The following is a 13,110-nucleotide window of genomic DNA, read 5'->3' on the forward strand; positions in this document are numbered from 1 at the left end:
GGTTCTGTGACCTCGAGGGTTGTGGTCACCTCCCTGTCTTTCACTTACTTCACCCCAGTCCTTCTTTCCGTCAGGGCACCCTGACCGCTCAGGGCAAGCTGCTGCAGCAGGATACATTCTACGTGATTGAGCTGGATGCCGGCATGCAGTCGCGGACCAAGGAGAGGCGTGTGTTCCTCTTTGAGCAAATTGTCATCTTCAGTGAACTGCTCAGGAAGGGATCCCTCACCCCAGGCTACATGTTCAAAAGGAGCATCAAGGTGAGGATCCAGGTGGGGATGAGAAGGGGCAAAGAAGAGTCACACTGGGGGAGCCACTTCCCTAAGACAGAGACACTGGCATGAGTGAGGATCCAGAACATTGAAGATCTTTCGGCCTAGTAACCTTTGGGATTGAAGGTTGGTTATCCGTGGGAAAAAGTGACAGGCTCGGTGCCAGTCTCTAACGTGATCCTGCAGGTTCTCCAAGATCATGTCGTTCACTCAAAGACAGAAACCAAAGTATTTAAGCTATTAGATTCAGGGCACATTTTTAGAAACATTTCCTGAAATAAAAACTGAGGAACTGTAATATGTTGTTGATTTTTTTTAAACTGCTTAGTATGGAACGGATCACCTTGGTTTCTTCCAGATGAATTACTTGGTCCTGGAGGAGAACGTGGACAATGACCCCTGCAAGTTTGCACTCATGAACAGGGAGACTTCGGAGAGGGTCGTCCTGCAAGCCGCCAACGCCGATATCCAGCAGGCCTGGGTGCAGGACATCAATCAAGTCTTAGAAACACAGCGCGACTTCTTAAATGGTGAGTACTGGGTCTGGCTTCTTGCTGGGCCATTTTCAGGGGACCCCACACCTCTGAGCCTCCTTGGGTCTGGGCTCATGGTGAGTTATGAGCCCCGATCACATTTATATGCATTCTAACTTTGTAGTTTTCAGAAACACTTCATGTAGAATTTTTCTGAACCCGAATACACAAGTGGGCAGATGGGGCATGATAAAGAAGGCCATCTTTTCAAAAGAAGAAATAATCTCTTGCAGCCTTGACTTAGAGGATGTGCCTTGTGCCACCATTACTAGCTGGTAATTGGGGCAAAAGTCTGAAATGGGCACATCCTCTTTGTCTCAGGGGCCAGCTATCAGTGACGTGTATTTTTCCATTTAGTAGCTAATGGCTGGTAATCTCAGAGGTTCTCCAGTGCTGTGGACCTGAAGGAGTACTGTATGGCCATATGTGCTCCCATGTTTATACATACATGTCCACCCTTGGGTGTCACCTTTTCTAGTCTAGAATCTGGTCTCTTTCAAATGATGCAAATAGAGCACTTGCTGGGTGTTATCACGGAACTCAATGCTGTGGGGATGGACCTTGGGCAAGTCATGATGTTTCTCTGGGCCTCAGTTGGCTCTTTTTGTGAATGACCTACTCTGCAGCACTGGAAGCAGGAAAACATGGCACACCTCCCATAGAGAGCGTCATTCTCTGTGTAATTGACAGTTTGTTCTGGGAAGTTTCAAGGTATTACTGAAATTTAGAGCTAGCGATCACCTCTGTTGGGAGCAAAGGGGAATTTGAGTTGGTCTGTCAAACCCCAAGTTATCTCTAGATAACACTAGAGAGCCTTGTGAGATTACCAGGTATCAATTGTACTACTCCATGGTAAGGGATTTAACACAGTTGTGTTTATTTTAAAACAAATAAAAAGATTATGGAGCAGAATGCCTTGCCTGAGACTTCAAAGCAGTTACACACTTATGGAGAGTATTTGGGGGCCATGCCCCTGGTCCCCCAACTGTAGAACAGTTTGGTGAAAAAGACTAAACTAAGTGATCTCTAGGGTTCTTTCTTATTCTAAAGAGTCTAAAATTAAACACCAGCCCAGTCCTGAGGGATAGTAATGAAAGCTGTATATAGTTCACAGTTTTTGAGTATACAACATTGAATTAATGCTTCTATGGATAAAATAATTTTAAGCAAAACCATGTGCATGTATAAAATACATTCATTAAATTGATTCTATTAGGAATTTCTGATAGATTCTAAGCTGGAATGAGGTTTTTAAGTTCATCAATTCAGGACAAAAGAAAAATAAGGTAGGACAATAAGTTGAAACCGGAAATAATTGGGTAACAATAATGGCTCCCATATATTGAGTCCTTTCTCTGTGCGAGGCATGATGCAAAGCATTTCACATGTGTTACCACACTTAATCCTCACATCAGTGTGGAAAGCTAAGTAATATCATCCTGTATTTTTCAGGTGAGGAAAAGGAGGCTCAGGGAGGTTAAGAAACTGGTCCAAAGTCACAAAAACAGTAGGTGCTAAAACAAGAACTGGAACCCAGAACTGTATAACTTGTATAACTTAAAATTAAGCTCTAACCCCAAAACTGCAGTATAGTTGCTAGTGGTAAGGCACACATTTGTCTATGAGTTCCCCAGCAAACAAGGCAAAAAAAACAGGACCAGGTATAAGACACTGTATCCATCAGCCAGATGCGAACCCTACCCGAAGATGCGCAGCTTTCCTGATCCTAAGACCTAAGTTATGCAGATTGAGGCCCTTGAAGAGCACAGACTTTCTATGCAGCTTATTTAAGAAGACATACTATTTTCAAACACGTTAGCACAGTTATTGTGTATAATCAATACCCCACTTCCATAAGATGGGTAATGATTCATCAGATCAGGTTGCTACGGCCTGCTTCACAACTGTCTGCTATCTGCTTCAAACTTGGAGCAGTACTTCTTTGGGCATAGTCAGTTATCCAGACTTGCACATGGTTCCAAGAGACCTTTTGCCTAATTATAGTGAATTATGGAGCTGTTAATGAACTAGATTCTCAATACGTAAATATTTAATGCTCTCCAGGGAGAAAGGCTGAGGTCTGGCAACAGCGTATTCAGCACTTGGACACACTCAAAAGACAAGGATGTGACGATGGACTGGGGCCAGGCTTTTGCTTGTAGACACACATGCAGGCACCTCAGAGCCAACGTTTCCCTCCTGAGACCTCAAATAGAAAGGAAGTGTGGACTATATGTTGAGTCCTATTAAAGTATATACCTATTGCTATGGAAATATCCTTATAATGGAAAGTTCTCTGGGCCCCAGCTGTTAACCCAGTTAAATATTTGTCACAGTGAACACTGACAGAAACAGCATAACTGGGCCAGCCTTGAAGTCACTGTTACAGAACTTGACCTGTATGGCTTTTGCCTGGCTGTACCTCTTTAGTACTAAGACCTTGGAACTTTATCATCTTAAACTCAGGAAAACAAAGCTTACCTCTTTCCTTTCAAAGCAGCTTTCCCCAGAGTTCCACTGACCACCCCTTCTCCCAGCCTCCAAACCCAAGCTACCCTGGCTTCTTGCCATCTTTTCCCATCTAGGCTGTATCAACCTCAGCTCCCTCTGGAGTGCTTGGCACACCGCACCCCTTCCGCGTTCCCATGGCTCTGCTCAGGTCCGGCCTCTCCCCTTCACTATCTCATGGCTCCTAATCAGCCTGGCCGATCCCTCCCCGCCCCCGCTGCAAGGTTAACCTTCTTCAGGTGTACTCTGGTGCTAGCACCTGCATTGAAAACATGAACGTTTACTTAATTCAGTCACTTTTCATGAACTTCAGAATTAAATCCAGACTCATTCACCTGCTTTCCAGTTCTTTCACATCCTGGCACTTCCAACTTCCCTTACCCGTCTCATCTCCTCTTCCTCCGCAGAGACCCATGGCTCTGTGCTCCAGGGAATCTGACTCCATCCTGTTGCCCAGACCCGCTTCCCATTTGCTTCCACCCTGCAGAGCCTGCATGTCAGGGCCTGATGGCTGGCAGTTTCTGAAGCTCTTTACTACCACGCTACCCATCCCTGTGTCCACCCACGCACACACGTACTACAGAACCCTCTCTCCCTCCTTTTGCACCATTTTGGTTTTGCATTTTCATCATTTAGACAAAACTAAGAATAGTTCTCGGTAGATTATACTCTTTAAAAACAGGGCAGCATCTTCCTCACGTATCCTCACTCTGCCTCACGCAAAGCCTGTACCTCTTAAGCCTCCGAAGCTTATGGGATTTCCAAAGCTGAGAGTAATGGTCTCCTCTTCCCCTGCAGCCCTACAGTCGCCTATTGAATATCAGCGGAAAGAAAGGAGCACAGCTGTGATGAGGTCCCAGCCTGCTAGGGTTCCCCAAGCCAGCCCCAGGCCTTACTCCTCCATCCCCGTGGGCTCTGAGAAGCCCCCAAAGGGCTCCAGCTGTAACCCGCCTCTGCCACCCCTGAAGATATCTACCTCCAGTGGCAGTTCGGGGTTTGACTACAACCAGGCTGGGGACAAGTTTGAGGCCAGCAAGGTAAGTGACAGCCCACTACTGCCAGCCTCACCACTTTGAGGGTACAGCCTCTGGGCTTACTTTATAAAGTATCATCTTTTTATGCTGATCATTTTAGCAGCAAGAGCCCACTAAATACAGCCGAATCTCAATGATTTCTCTTTCTTACCCTGAAAACTGAGTGAGTTAAACCAGTTCCCTACCTCTCCACTACCCTCCTCCCCCGCCATCCAGATGCTCTGTGTTAAAGGGCTATTGTCATCTGCAGAAATACTATACAAATATGGTAATGTTGGAGTGGCAATTATGATTTGTAGCAAACAGAGGAGTTGTGGTGTGGATCATCTAAAAGTTGCAACTCTAGGGTTTGACATCTTGAAGAGATTGCCCTTTCTGATGATGAGCTGCTGAAGCGAGCTCACGCCCATTGGCTGAAGCAGCAAGAGGATGTTGCCCATCAGTGTGTGAATGGGGGAAGCTAGCCTTGGATTAGACTATCCAAGATAATCTACAATTCAAACATCGCCATGAGGAGAGTCATCAGTGTAACTGCAGATCCAGTCTACACAGCTGTTTTGACCCCACCAGGTAGTAGGAATGACAATGAATGGGAAAAGTGCTAGATCCTGAGTCAGGCGATCTGGTTTCTATTCCAAATTATGCAACTCAGAACTTTGCGACTTGCCCTAGAACCTTAGCAGTTTACTTAATCTCATCAGGCCTGTTTCCTCTAGAACTCAATGGGTCTGTGAATGGGAACATCTGCATTTTTTACCTACATGTTCCCACCTTATAGTTTTATTTTTCTTACCCAAATTATTAGATGATGTTGATTTTTTTTTTTTTTTTTTTTTTTGCCATGCTGTACAACTTGCAGAATCTTAGATCCCCAACCAGGGATTGAACCCAGGCCATAGCAGTGAAACTGCCAAGTCCTAACCACTGGACTGCCAGGGAATTCCTAATTTTTTTTTTAATTAACTATTAATGTCTAAGTTCAGTTCTGTGTAAGAGTAACTATACTGACCTATTTTCTCACATCAGCTGGAAATTATTTTTTCATCTTAAAAATCCCCTGCCCTTGTGAATAAGTTGAAGTCACATTAACTTACTGAAGAATTTCTGGCTCTCACCATGCTCTATGAGGCAGCCAGGCATCTGTGGAAGTTACAGGTCTGTCTAGAAGCAGCTTCCCTGGTGCAGAGTCATGTGCAAAGGTCATGGAGGGCAGGACCTTTCATATTAATGAATACAGGGGGACTGGAGTTCTCTTCCCACAGGAGTTGGGTCAGGGTAGGTCATGCCCTTGCCTTTGAATTGGGCAAATGTCTCATTGTTACTCCTGTCTCAAGGAGGGTCAGAATGTAGAGTAAGACCAATGCTTTTTCAAAAGGAAGAAAAACATGTATCAAAGAGCCTGTGTTCTTTTCTTTGGGGGATGGTGACCACTCACCTGACCTTTGCCCTGACCTCGCTCTGCCCAGGTGCTTACGTATCCCTGTGTCTGTGTCATACTCTTCCTTCCATGAGCTGGAGGATGCTGGTGGGAAGATGCATGCTAAGGAGGGACTCCCAGGTGGAAGGCGTGTTTATACCTTTACCTAAGGCTGGGCAGTATCTCCACCTTTTCACCCTCACTTATAATATTAATGAGACATTTTCATTATAAATAAAATACATTTTCAGAGCCCGTTTATGAATATAATTCCATTTTTCAAGATAATCTTCTGCTTGCCATTTACCCTGCTAGCGGGAAGGCTGACTTTCAACCACACATTAGGATGCAGAGCAAGCCCATGTGAACCAGCCTTCCTGTGTCTGTGTCCCTCTTGCCCTTGTCTCCTGGCAGAGCGACCTGGGAGGCTGCAATGGGGTCTCATCCATGGCCGTGATCAAAGATTACTATGCACTGAAGGAGAACGAAATCTGTGTGAGCCAAGGTGAGGTGGTCCAGGTCCTTGCCATCAACCAGCAGAACATGTGCCTGGTGTACCAGCCCGCCAGCGACCACTCCCCCGCCGCCGAGGGCTGGGTCCCAGGCAACATCCTGGCACCCCTCACCAAAGCCACGGCAGCCGCAGAAAATAGTGACGGGAGCATCAAGTAAGTGCCTCGTTGGCTTCCCCGGGAGAGGAGTATGTGGATTAAAAAAAAAATTCAAAACAAAGAACACAAAAATGCAAACACACGGTAGGGAATTACTGCTGCTTATTCTCGACAGTGCCACCAGAACCAAGGTTTGAGTGCTGGAACCACACGCAGCAGGGGGCAGCTGGGCTGGAGTGTTCCGATTTTTTTTTTTTTTTTTTTTTGGTGGTGGTGGTGGTAACACTGATGGTGTTTCTTTCCTTTTCATTTGTAATTTTCTGTTTGTTTTTTTTTTCTTTTCTCCCCCCCTTGTTAAGAAAAGAACCCTACTGAAACCCTAGGTGACAAAAGGCATGCCTCCTGTTTCTCCATTTGACCCACCACAGGATTCACTGGACTGGACTTCTATTTATATTGTATTAAGTTACTGATATATATATATATATTTTTTTTTTTTTGATTGACACCAAAAAATTACCTTAGCACAAATGCCAGACCTGTATAGGTCAGAGGCCTGCTGCTTCTCCCAGGAGAGAGGGAACTTTTTGGTTGTCTATGGCAATTCCTCTGTACAGATTGTAACTTTTTTTTTTTTTGACTTTCCCCCTCCCCTGTCACTTTAATATATGTTCATGGTCATTTGTAAGATATTTCTTTTCCTTATTTTGGTTGCGAAGACCCTTCCAAACACATTCCTGTATAAAGTATTTTGCACTATTTAAAAAAACCCATATGGATGAAGTCAGGCTGTGCAATATAATGGAGAGTCACAATGTTCATCATTGTACCTGTAATGTAACTAATAATTTTAAATGTACTATTTTAAATATGTAAAATAAATTTTCACCGTGAGCATGTTTTAATGAGGTTAAAGACTAGTTGACCCTTTTTCCTCAGTGCACTATTCTGGGACTTCTAAATGTACAAACGATTCTTCTTTTTTCTTTGAGTTGGTTGGATGCATTGGCAGTTCCTTCCTACACAAGAAGTGCCTTTGTGGCCAGAGGTCCAACCCTAGCCTTCCCTTCTAAGCAGCCCATGTGTGTTCTCTCTAGCCTCTGAGGTGAGGGATGATGCAGATCGGATGCTGTCCAGCTGGGCGACCTTGAGGTGCTGATGTAAACCAGTGGCTAGTGTAGAAGGCGGTGGGCTGGCTTGCGGCCTCCACTGCTCTCCACGCTGTGTGGTCGCCAGCGGCCGGGGTGGAGGAGCTCCCATGAGATATCTGAGCAGCAGCACCAACAGAACTGCGCCTCCTTGGAGCTTTCTCTAGCTCAGCGACAGAGACTGCCGACCCCACCCTGGCCTTTCTAGGTAACCGCAGGCCCAGCTGGAAGTCAGCAGTGGCCCCTAAATGGCAACAGGCCTGATTCGTTTTATCCTAAAGACACTTGGTTTCAGCACCTTTTATGAAGCCTTGGATATAAAGGCCCTCAAAGCATTGAGGTTCTTATTAATCAGTGGCTTACAGAGCTAGCTAACTCGTAATGAGTTGTGATCTAATTATCCAGGCACTCAGCACTTCTCCCTTGCATCTTTTGGTCACTTTTTCATACCTTCCATGGGAGGACTGGTAGGAAGGGTGTCAGGCTGGGCAAAAGAGAGCAGGTTCAAATACCAGTTGGTCATTCGGTTCCTTGTCAGTGGCTCTTGCACAAGGGTTGGTGGGAGTGGCGCAGAGCAATGGACTCTGGTTGTCACCAGTTATCAGTGAAGGGCACTCACCGTACCCTCCCCAGGGCTGCTGTGACCACAAGGGTCAGAGTTGGTTGGGATAAGTGTCACTGAAACCCTGTTTCCACATCAGTCCCCAGGCTTGTGGCCGAGAGATGGAAGCTCCCCAAACCATGATGACGCGTTCTTCTGGGAAGAAGAATACGAAATTGAGCGTGTCCTGCCACTTGTACTACTCTGAGTCTCCTTCTCAGTGTTACTTGTAGCATTTCTAGTTTCTCACTAATCATGCCGAATGACCCAGCGGGTTGTGATAAACATAGGAATGCAGCCCCATGCTCACGCACACACGCACTGTGCCGGCTGCCCTAGGAGTCTTTTCAGCAGGGACCTCCCTGACTCAAGATGTTCTCAGAATGAGCCAGGGACATGGCTTTGGGGGTAAAGATAAGGGATGAAAGTCTGCAGTTAAGAGTGATAGTATCTGAGGTTCATTTCGGTGACCGTTCTCACTCAGAAACAACAGTTGGAGTGAGAGCTGGTATGCAAGGAATCCCAGGGAGCCTGCCTCTTTAGGAGGCACAAGAGAAGGTCTGGCCAAGAGATCCTTTTTTGCCTTTTGAAGGAGCCGCTTTCCAAAAAAAATTGGAGGACGTGACTATGATCGCTCTTTCCTACTCAGAAAGTTGATTGCTAAACCTCCATGCTAGTGATAAATACCTTGAGAACACCTTCCCCAGGTCATCCTAAAATCTGTGACATTTATGGAGTTTTGTGGAGGAGATGCTACGCATTTTGGAGCATCTCCCTTCCTCCTAAATCTCATAGGCCTCTCTCTCTCTCCCCTCTCTCCCTTAATGATGCTCTTTTCATTGAGCCCTGTCTGCCTAGGCCTAAATTTGATAAGGAGACACTGAAGGGAAACCAGCCTCACTTAACTCCAGACATGACAGAACTTCATCCAGACTCTGTGACCACACCTGAAACTGACGCTGCCTGCCCAGGGTCCCTGATGCTGTTTGAGACTTGGCTTTTGGTGTCTTTGAGTCCTAACATATGTGGAACTCAAGAGCTCTGCTCTGAGCCTCTCTTTCAGGTCTGTGAAGAAATAGCTCCCAACCCTCTTGTGAGAAGGAAGAAGTTAAGATAGTGTGAAGGGACATTGCCACCCTCACCTCCCTGAGAGCACGCGTTGGGTCTTCTCCCAACAGGAAAACTCTAGGACCTCTTAGTAGTTGTCAGACAGAGCCTTGTATTCACAAACACTGAGTGATGTGGAGAACATAGACCGAGAAACCCTTCATCCTAAGTCATCCAGATAAATGAGTGGTGCCCACGAGTTTATAAAGTCAAATGCCCTAGAACCTCCTATCTGTACTACGGTGTTTGGGAGTGGCCACAGCCTAAATACAAATAATGAGATGAAAACCTCAAAAGCATCCTTTTGGGTCTTTATATCTGATCCTGGGAAAGTACCAATAGCTTATAAACTATAGAATGTACTTCCCTTATCTTTCCTATTTTATTGCCCCCTCCCCACAGTCTTCTCCCATCCATCATACCCTTCAGGAAGGGAATTCCTGAGTCCTATAAGGCCTCATCAGTATATGAAAACTTCCCTCGGTAGAGTTTAATCACTTAGTACTCAGACTTGCCTCAAATGCTACGACCAACCTTGTACATCTATTGGGAGGGGTCAAAGTTCATCCTCACTCATTTCCTGTTGGAGGTGAGATCTGCTGCCAGCCACCACAGGAGCTGGTGTGCAGGTTTGGGGCCTCTGAAGCAGGGGCTTGACTGGAGCGCCTCACCTACTGACTCACCCACTGACTCACCCAAGGGTGGCAAGCCCACCCACCGCTTCACTCTGCCCTGACCTGCCATTTTGATTGGTGCATTTTTTGGTACAACAGGAAGTCATGTTCATGGCATACTCTACGCATGAGAAAGCGGGCGGAAGTGGAGAACACGGGTAAAAATGAAGCCACAGGGCCTCGTAAACCCAAGGATATTCTGGGCAACAAAGTCTCTGTTAAAGTGAGTAAGGTGTTCCGGAGCTGTGTCCGACCTCTTATCTACTCCCACCCTGCAGCATTCTCACGAGGCAAATTGGGTGGATGGGGACCAGAGGGGAAATACTTTAGTAGGATTTTGCATGCGAGATCAATTTACGTTTTATTTTTTATTTCTCCTGGCAACTTCGATCCAAATAAGTAAGTATCTCTTTTTTTTTTCTTTTATACCTTCCTCCTTATACTGTGCAGATGTTTTATAGCAAAATTATCTGCAGTATTATTTATTCTCTTAGAAATGCAAGATGCTTGACTCATATTAAAGTACTCAAAGCCACCCATTCAGTATTCTAGGTTTGAAAATACATGCAGGGTAAAGAGATTAGAGATGCTTTCCAAACCTCCAACCCTTTGAAGTCTGAGGTTTGGAATTTAAGGGCTACTGTGTCCTTGGTAAAGTTTCATTTCTTTTCCCCAGAATTCAGATGCCATCACCTTCAGGCCTATGCATAGGCAGAGAAGGGAGGCACATTGATGAAGCCCAAGTTATTGCTTTGTAACAATCCAATTGTTATTGTGAACTCACTGATTCTAAGCTTTGACAGACCCTTGTCCCCCATCTTGAAACGATGTGATCTGTTTTCTTTACATTGGGCTCTCAGAAAAGACATGGCTCTGGACAATGGAAATTGAACCGCTGATGTTTAATATTGTTATAATGTGTGATTATCTACCTGAGTCTTCCTGAGCAAAATAAGAACAATCAAAACCCATTCTAATGTCCTTCTTGGGGAAAAGAAATTGTACTCTCTCCCTCACCCTCATCTGGGAAGTCCAGCCTCACAGAAGACAACAATTTAAATTCGACAGCACTCATGCTTCATTTGGTTGCTTCCATTGCTATTTCCCGTGAGATGAGCAGCTTACACGATCCCAGCCTCCTCTCCCTGAAAAGAGCATGCTGCCGCCCTAGGTGATCTGCACTCCACCTGAGCGGCACCTGGTTTTTCTCTGCCCAATTTCCCATTGTCCATGCTTCTTTCAAGTTCTCCCCACCCTCTAGCCAAAGCTGCCTGTGTTCTAACTGTGTTCTCTTTCTTCCCCCTTCCTCATGCTGCCCATCAAGGAGACGAACAGTTCCGAGGAGTCAGAGTGTGATGATCTTGACCCTAATACTAGCATGGAGGTAGAAGCAGCTATTGTTGTCCTCTTTCCTACAATGATTGTCTTTTTTGATGTGTTCTGTAACAGTGACCTTGCTAAAAGTGACCAGCCAGTCAAGGATACACTGTGATATTAGGGCATCTCTCGGTGTCCCATCCAACTTACAGAAAACAAAACAAAACTTAATTCAGTTTGATTCTGATAGAAAACTTTTCCTAGGTGCATTTTTTAAACCTTCTGGTTCTCTTGAATGCTTGCTTAGTATTTTCTTCTTTGGCAGATTTGGCTTTGTGTAGCAAATATCCAACTTCGTAATTGGAAACTTAGAAAACATTTTTTTTCATGGAAAATAGCATTATAAAGAGTAGTTGGTTCCCAGCTAAAGATAAGAACTCATTTGTTTTAGTTTCTCCTTCCTCCCTTTCCCCTCTTTTTTTCTTTCCCCTGTATGTTCTTTTTCTTCTGGGACTTATATTCCTCCCTGAAGGCTCCAGTAAAATCATGGAGTAGGTATGGTTTGGGGGGATGACCTGGCCCCTAGTCACCGTGTATAGCTGGCCAATATCTAATGAGGAGTGACCGCAGCAGCTCCAGAACCCCCACTTCCCCAGCCCCCAGGGCTCCTGGGCAGTGGCTGTTCCTGCCACGAAGGAAAAGAACCCTGGGGATCACCTCCCTCCTGTAGGCCTAGCAGAGGCCTCTCTAGAGACAGGAAGGCTGAAACCTTGCCCGGGGGCCTTTCTCATACTCCAGGGTTACAAAGATGTGGAAGTGAAACCAGTACCTCCACCAACAAGAACATTCAGTCAACTTCCAGGTCGTTCTAGGCCAGGAACTCTTTGGGGTAATAGAAATAGGACTCTCACATGGCTTGCCACTGAGTGACAAGCATCATAAATTTACAACACCTAGAGAATTGGAGCAAACTTGGCTTTCCCTGCCATTTTGCACTTCAGAGTAAACTAAAATGCTTTTCTCCAAATCTGTACCCACATCCCCGATAATGGATAAAAGTTTAGAGGTTTCTTCTGTGCACAAAATACAGACTATTTTTTGAAAACCTTTTCCTTTTTATAGCCCTACGCTTTTCACTTAACTAGATGGACCTTTATTATTCTTATTCTAATTTGACCTAATCCCAAAGAAAGCCACCACCATATTATGACAACCACCACAAAACCCAAGGAAGACCATGTGGCTCCAGGAGGGGTAAGTCAGCGGTGGAAGGCACCAGTTGAGTTGAATCAGGCCAGAGACCAGTGGTTGAAAGTGGGAGTTCTGCCAGGATAAAATAGTCCCCTATGGCTGTGGGTGTTGCCATGGAGCGAAATCTGGCAGATGTGGGCCGGTGCAGGGCTCCCCTGTGGGAGGAGGTGGATATGGCATTCATAGCCTAAATATATCTTAGAGAATGGGGAAGGTGGGGGAAACTTCTGGCTCTGCTTTCCTTGCATTTCGTAGGATAGGCACCAGCTCCTGGGAAGCCCACATCTGTCAGCCTGTAGATGCCTCATGGCACCTGTATCTCCAGACCTCAGTATCGCTGGCATGTAGTGAAAATGTCATCTGCAAATACATGGAGGGAGAGGGAAAGCCAGGTATCTGTGTTCCACAAGGCAATTTGGGACGTTTTTCAGCTCTGGTGGACGAGGGGGAGAAAAATGACTTTCCCACTCTGCTCTTTAAAGGAAGAATTGGGCACAGGGAGATGTGGGACCAGATGAGCAACATACACTGAGAAGGTTAACTGATGTACTCCGATGCCCCAGCCAACGTTTAGATAAGCAAAAGCTTGCATGCGCACGTGTCTTAGCCCTGCTTTGTGCGTTGCACACGTTGCTAG

The 13,110-nt window shown here is 45.6% G+C and overlaps 1 protein-coding gene across 2 annotated transcripts in view; it reads left to right on the plus strand.

Moving 5' to 3' along the window:
- LOC309806837 (kalirin-like) overlaps window positions 1–13,110 on the plus strand; it is a gene marked incomplete at its 3' end in the record, with an annotated part of 110,921 nt that overhangs the window by 68,363 nt on the left and 29,448 nt on the right. Inside the window, exons 12-17 of one of the 2 annotated variants that reach the window (XM_082625801.1) lie at window positions 75–260; window positions 631–802; window positions 4,112–4,350; window positions 6,179–6,432; window positions 10,005–10,128; window positions 11,230–11,289. In XM_082625801.1, the coding sequence (XP_082481927.1) occupies window positions 75–260; window positions 631–802; window positions 4,112–4,350; window positions 6,179–6,432; window positions 10,005–10,128; window positions 11,230–11,289 (1,035 nt within the window). Of the gene's footprint in view, window positions 1–74; window positions 261–630; window positions 803–4,111; window positions 4,351–6,178; window positions 6,437–10,004; window positions 10,129–11,229; window positions 11,290–13,110 lie in introns of those variants that run through there. The other variant, XM_082625800.1, reaches the window with a different exon arrangement.

Source organism: Mesoplodon mirus, assembly GCF_964341445.2.
Source record: "Mesoplodon mirus genome assembly, chromosome: 6".
NCBI classification, from domain to species: Eukaryota; Metazoa; Chordata; class Mammalia; order Artiodactyla; family Ziphiidae; genus Mesoplodon; species Mesoplodon mirus.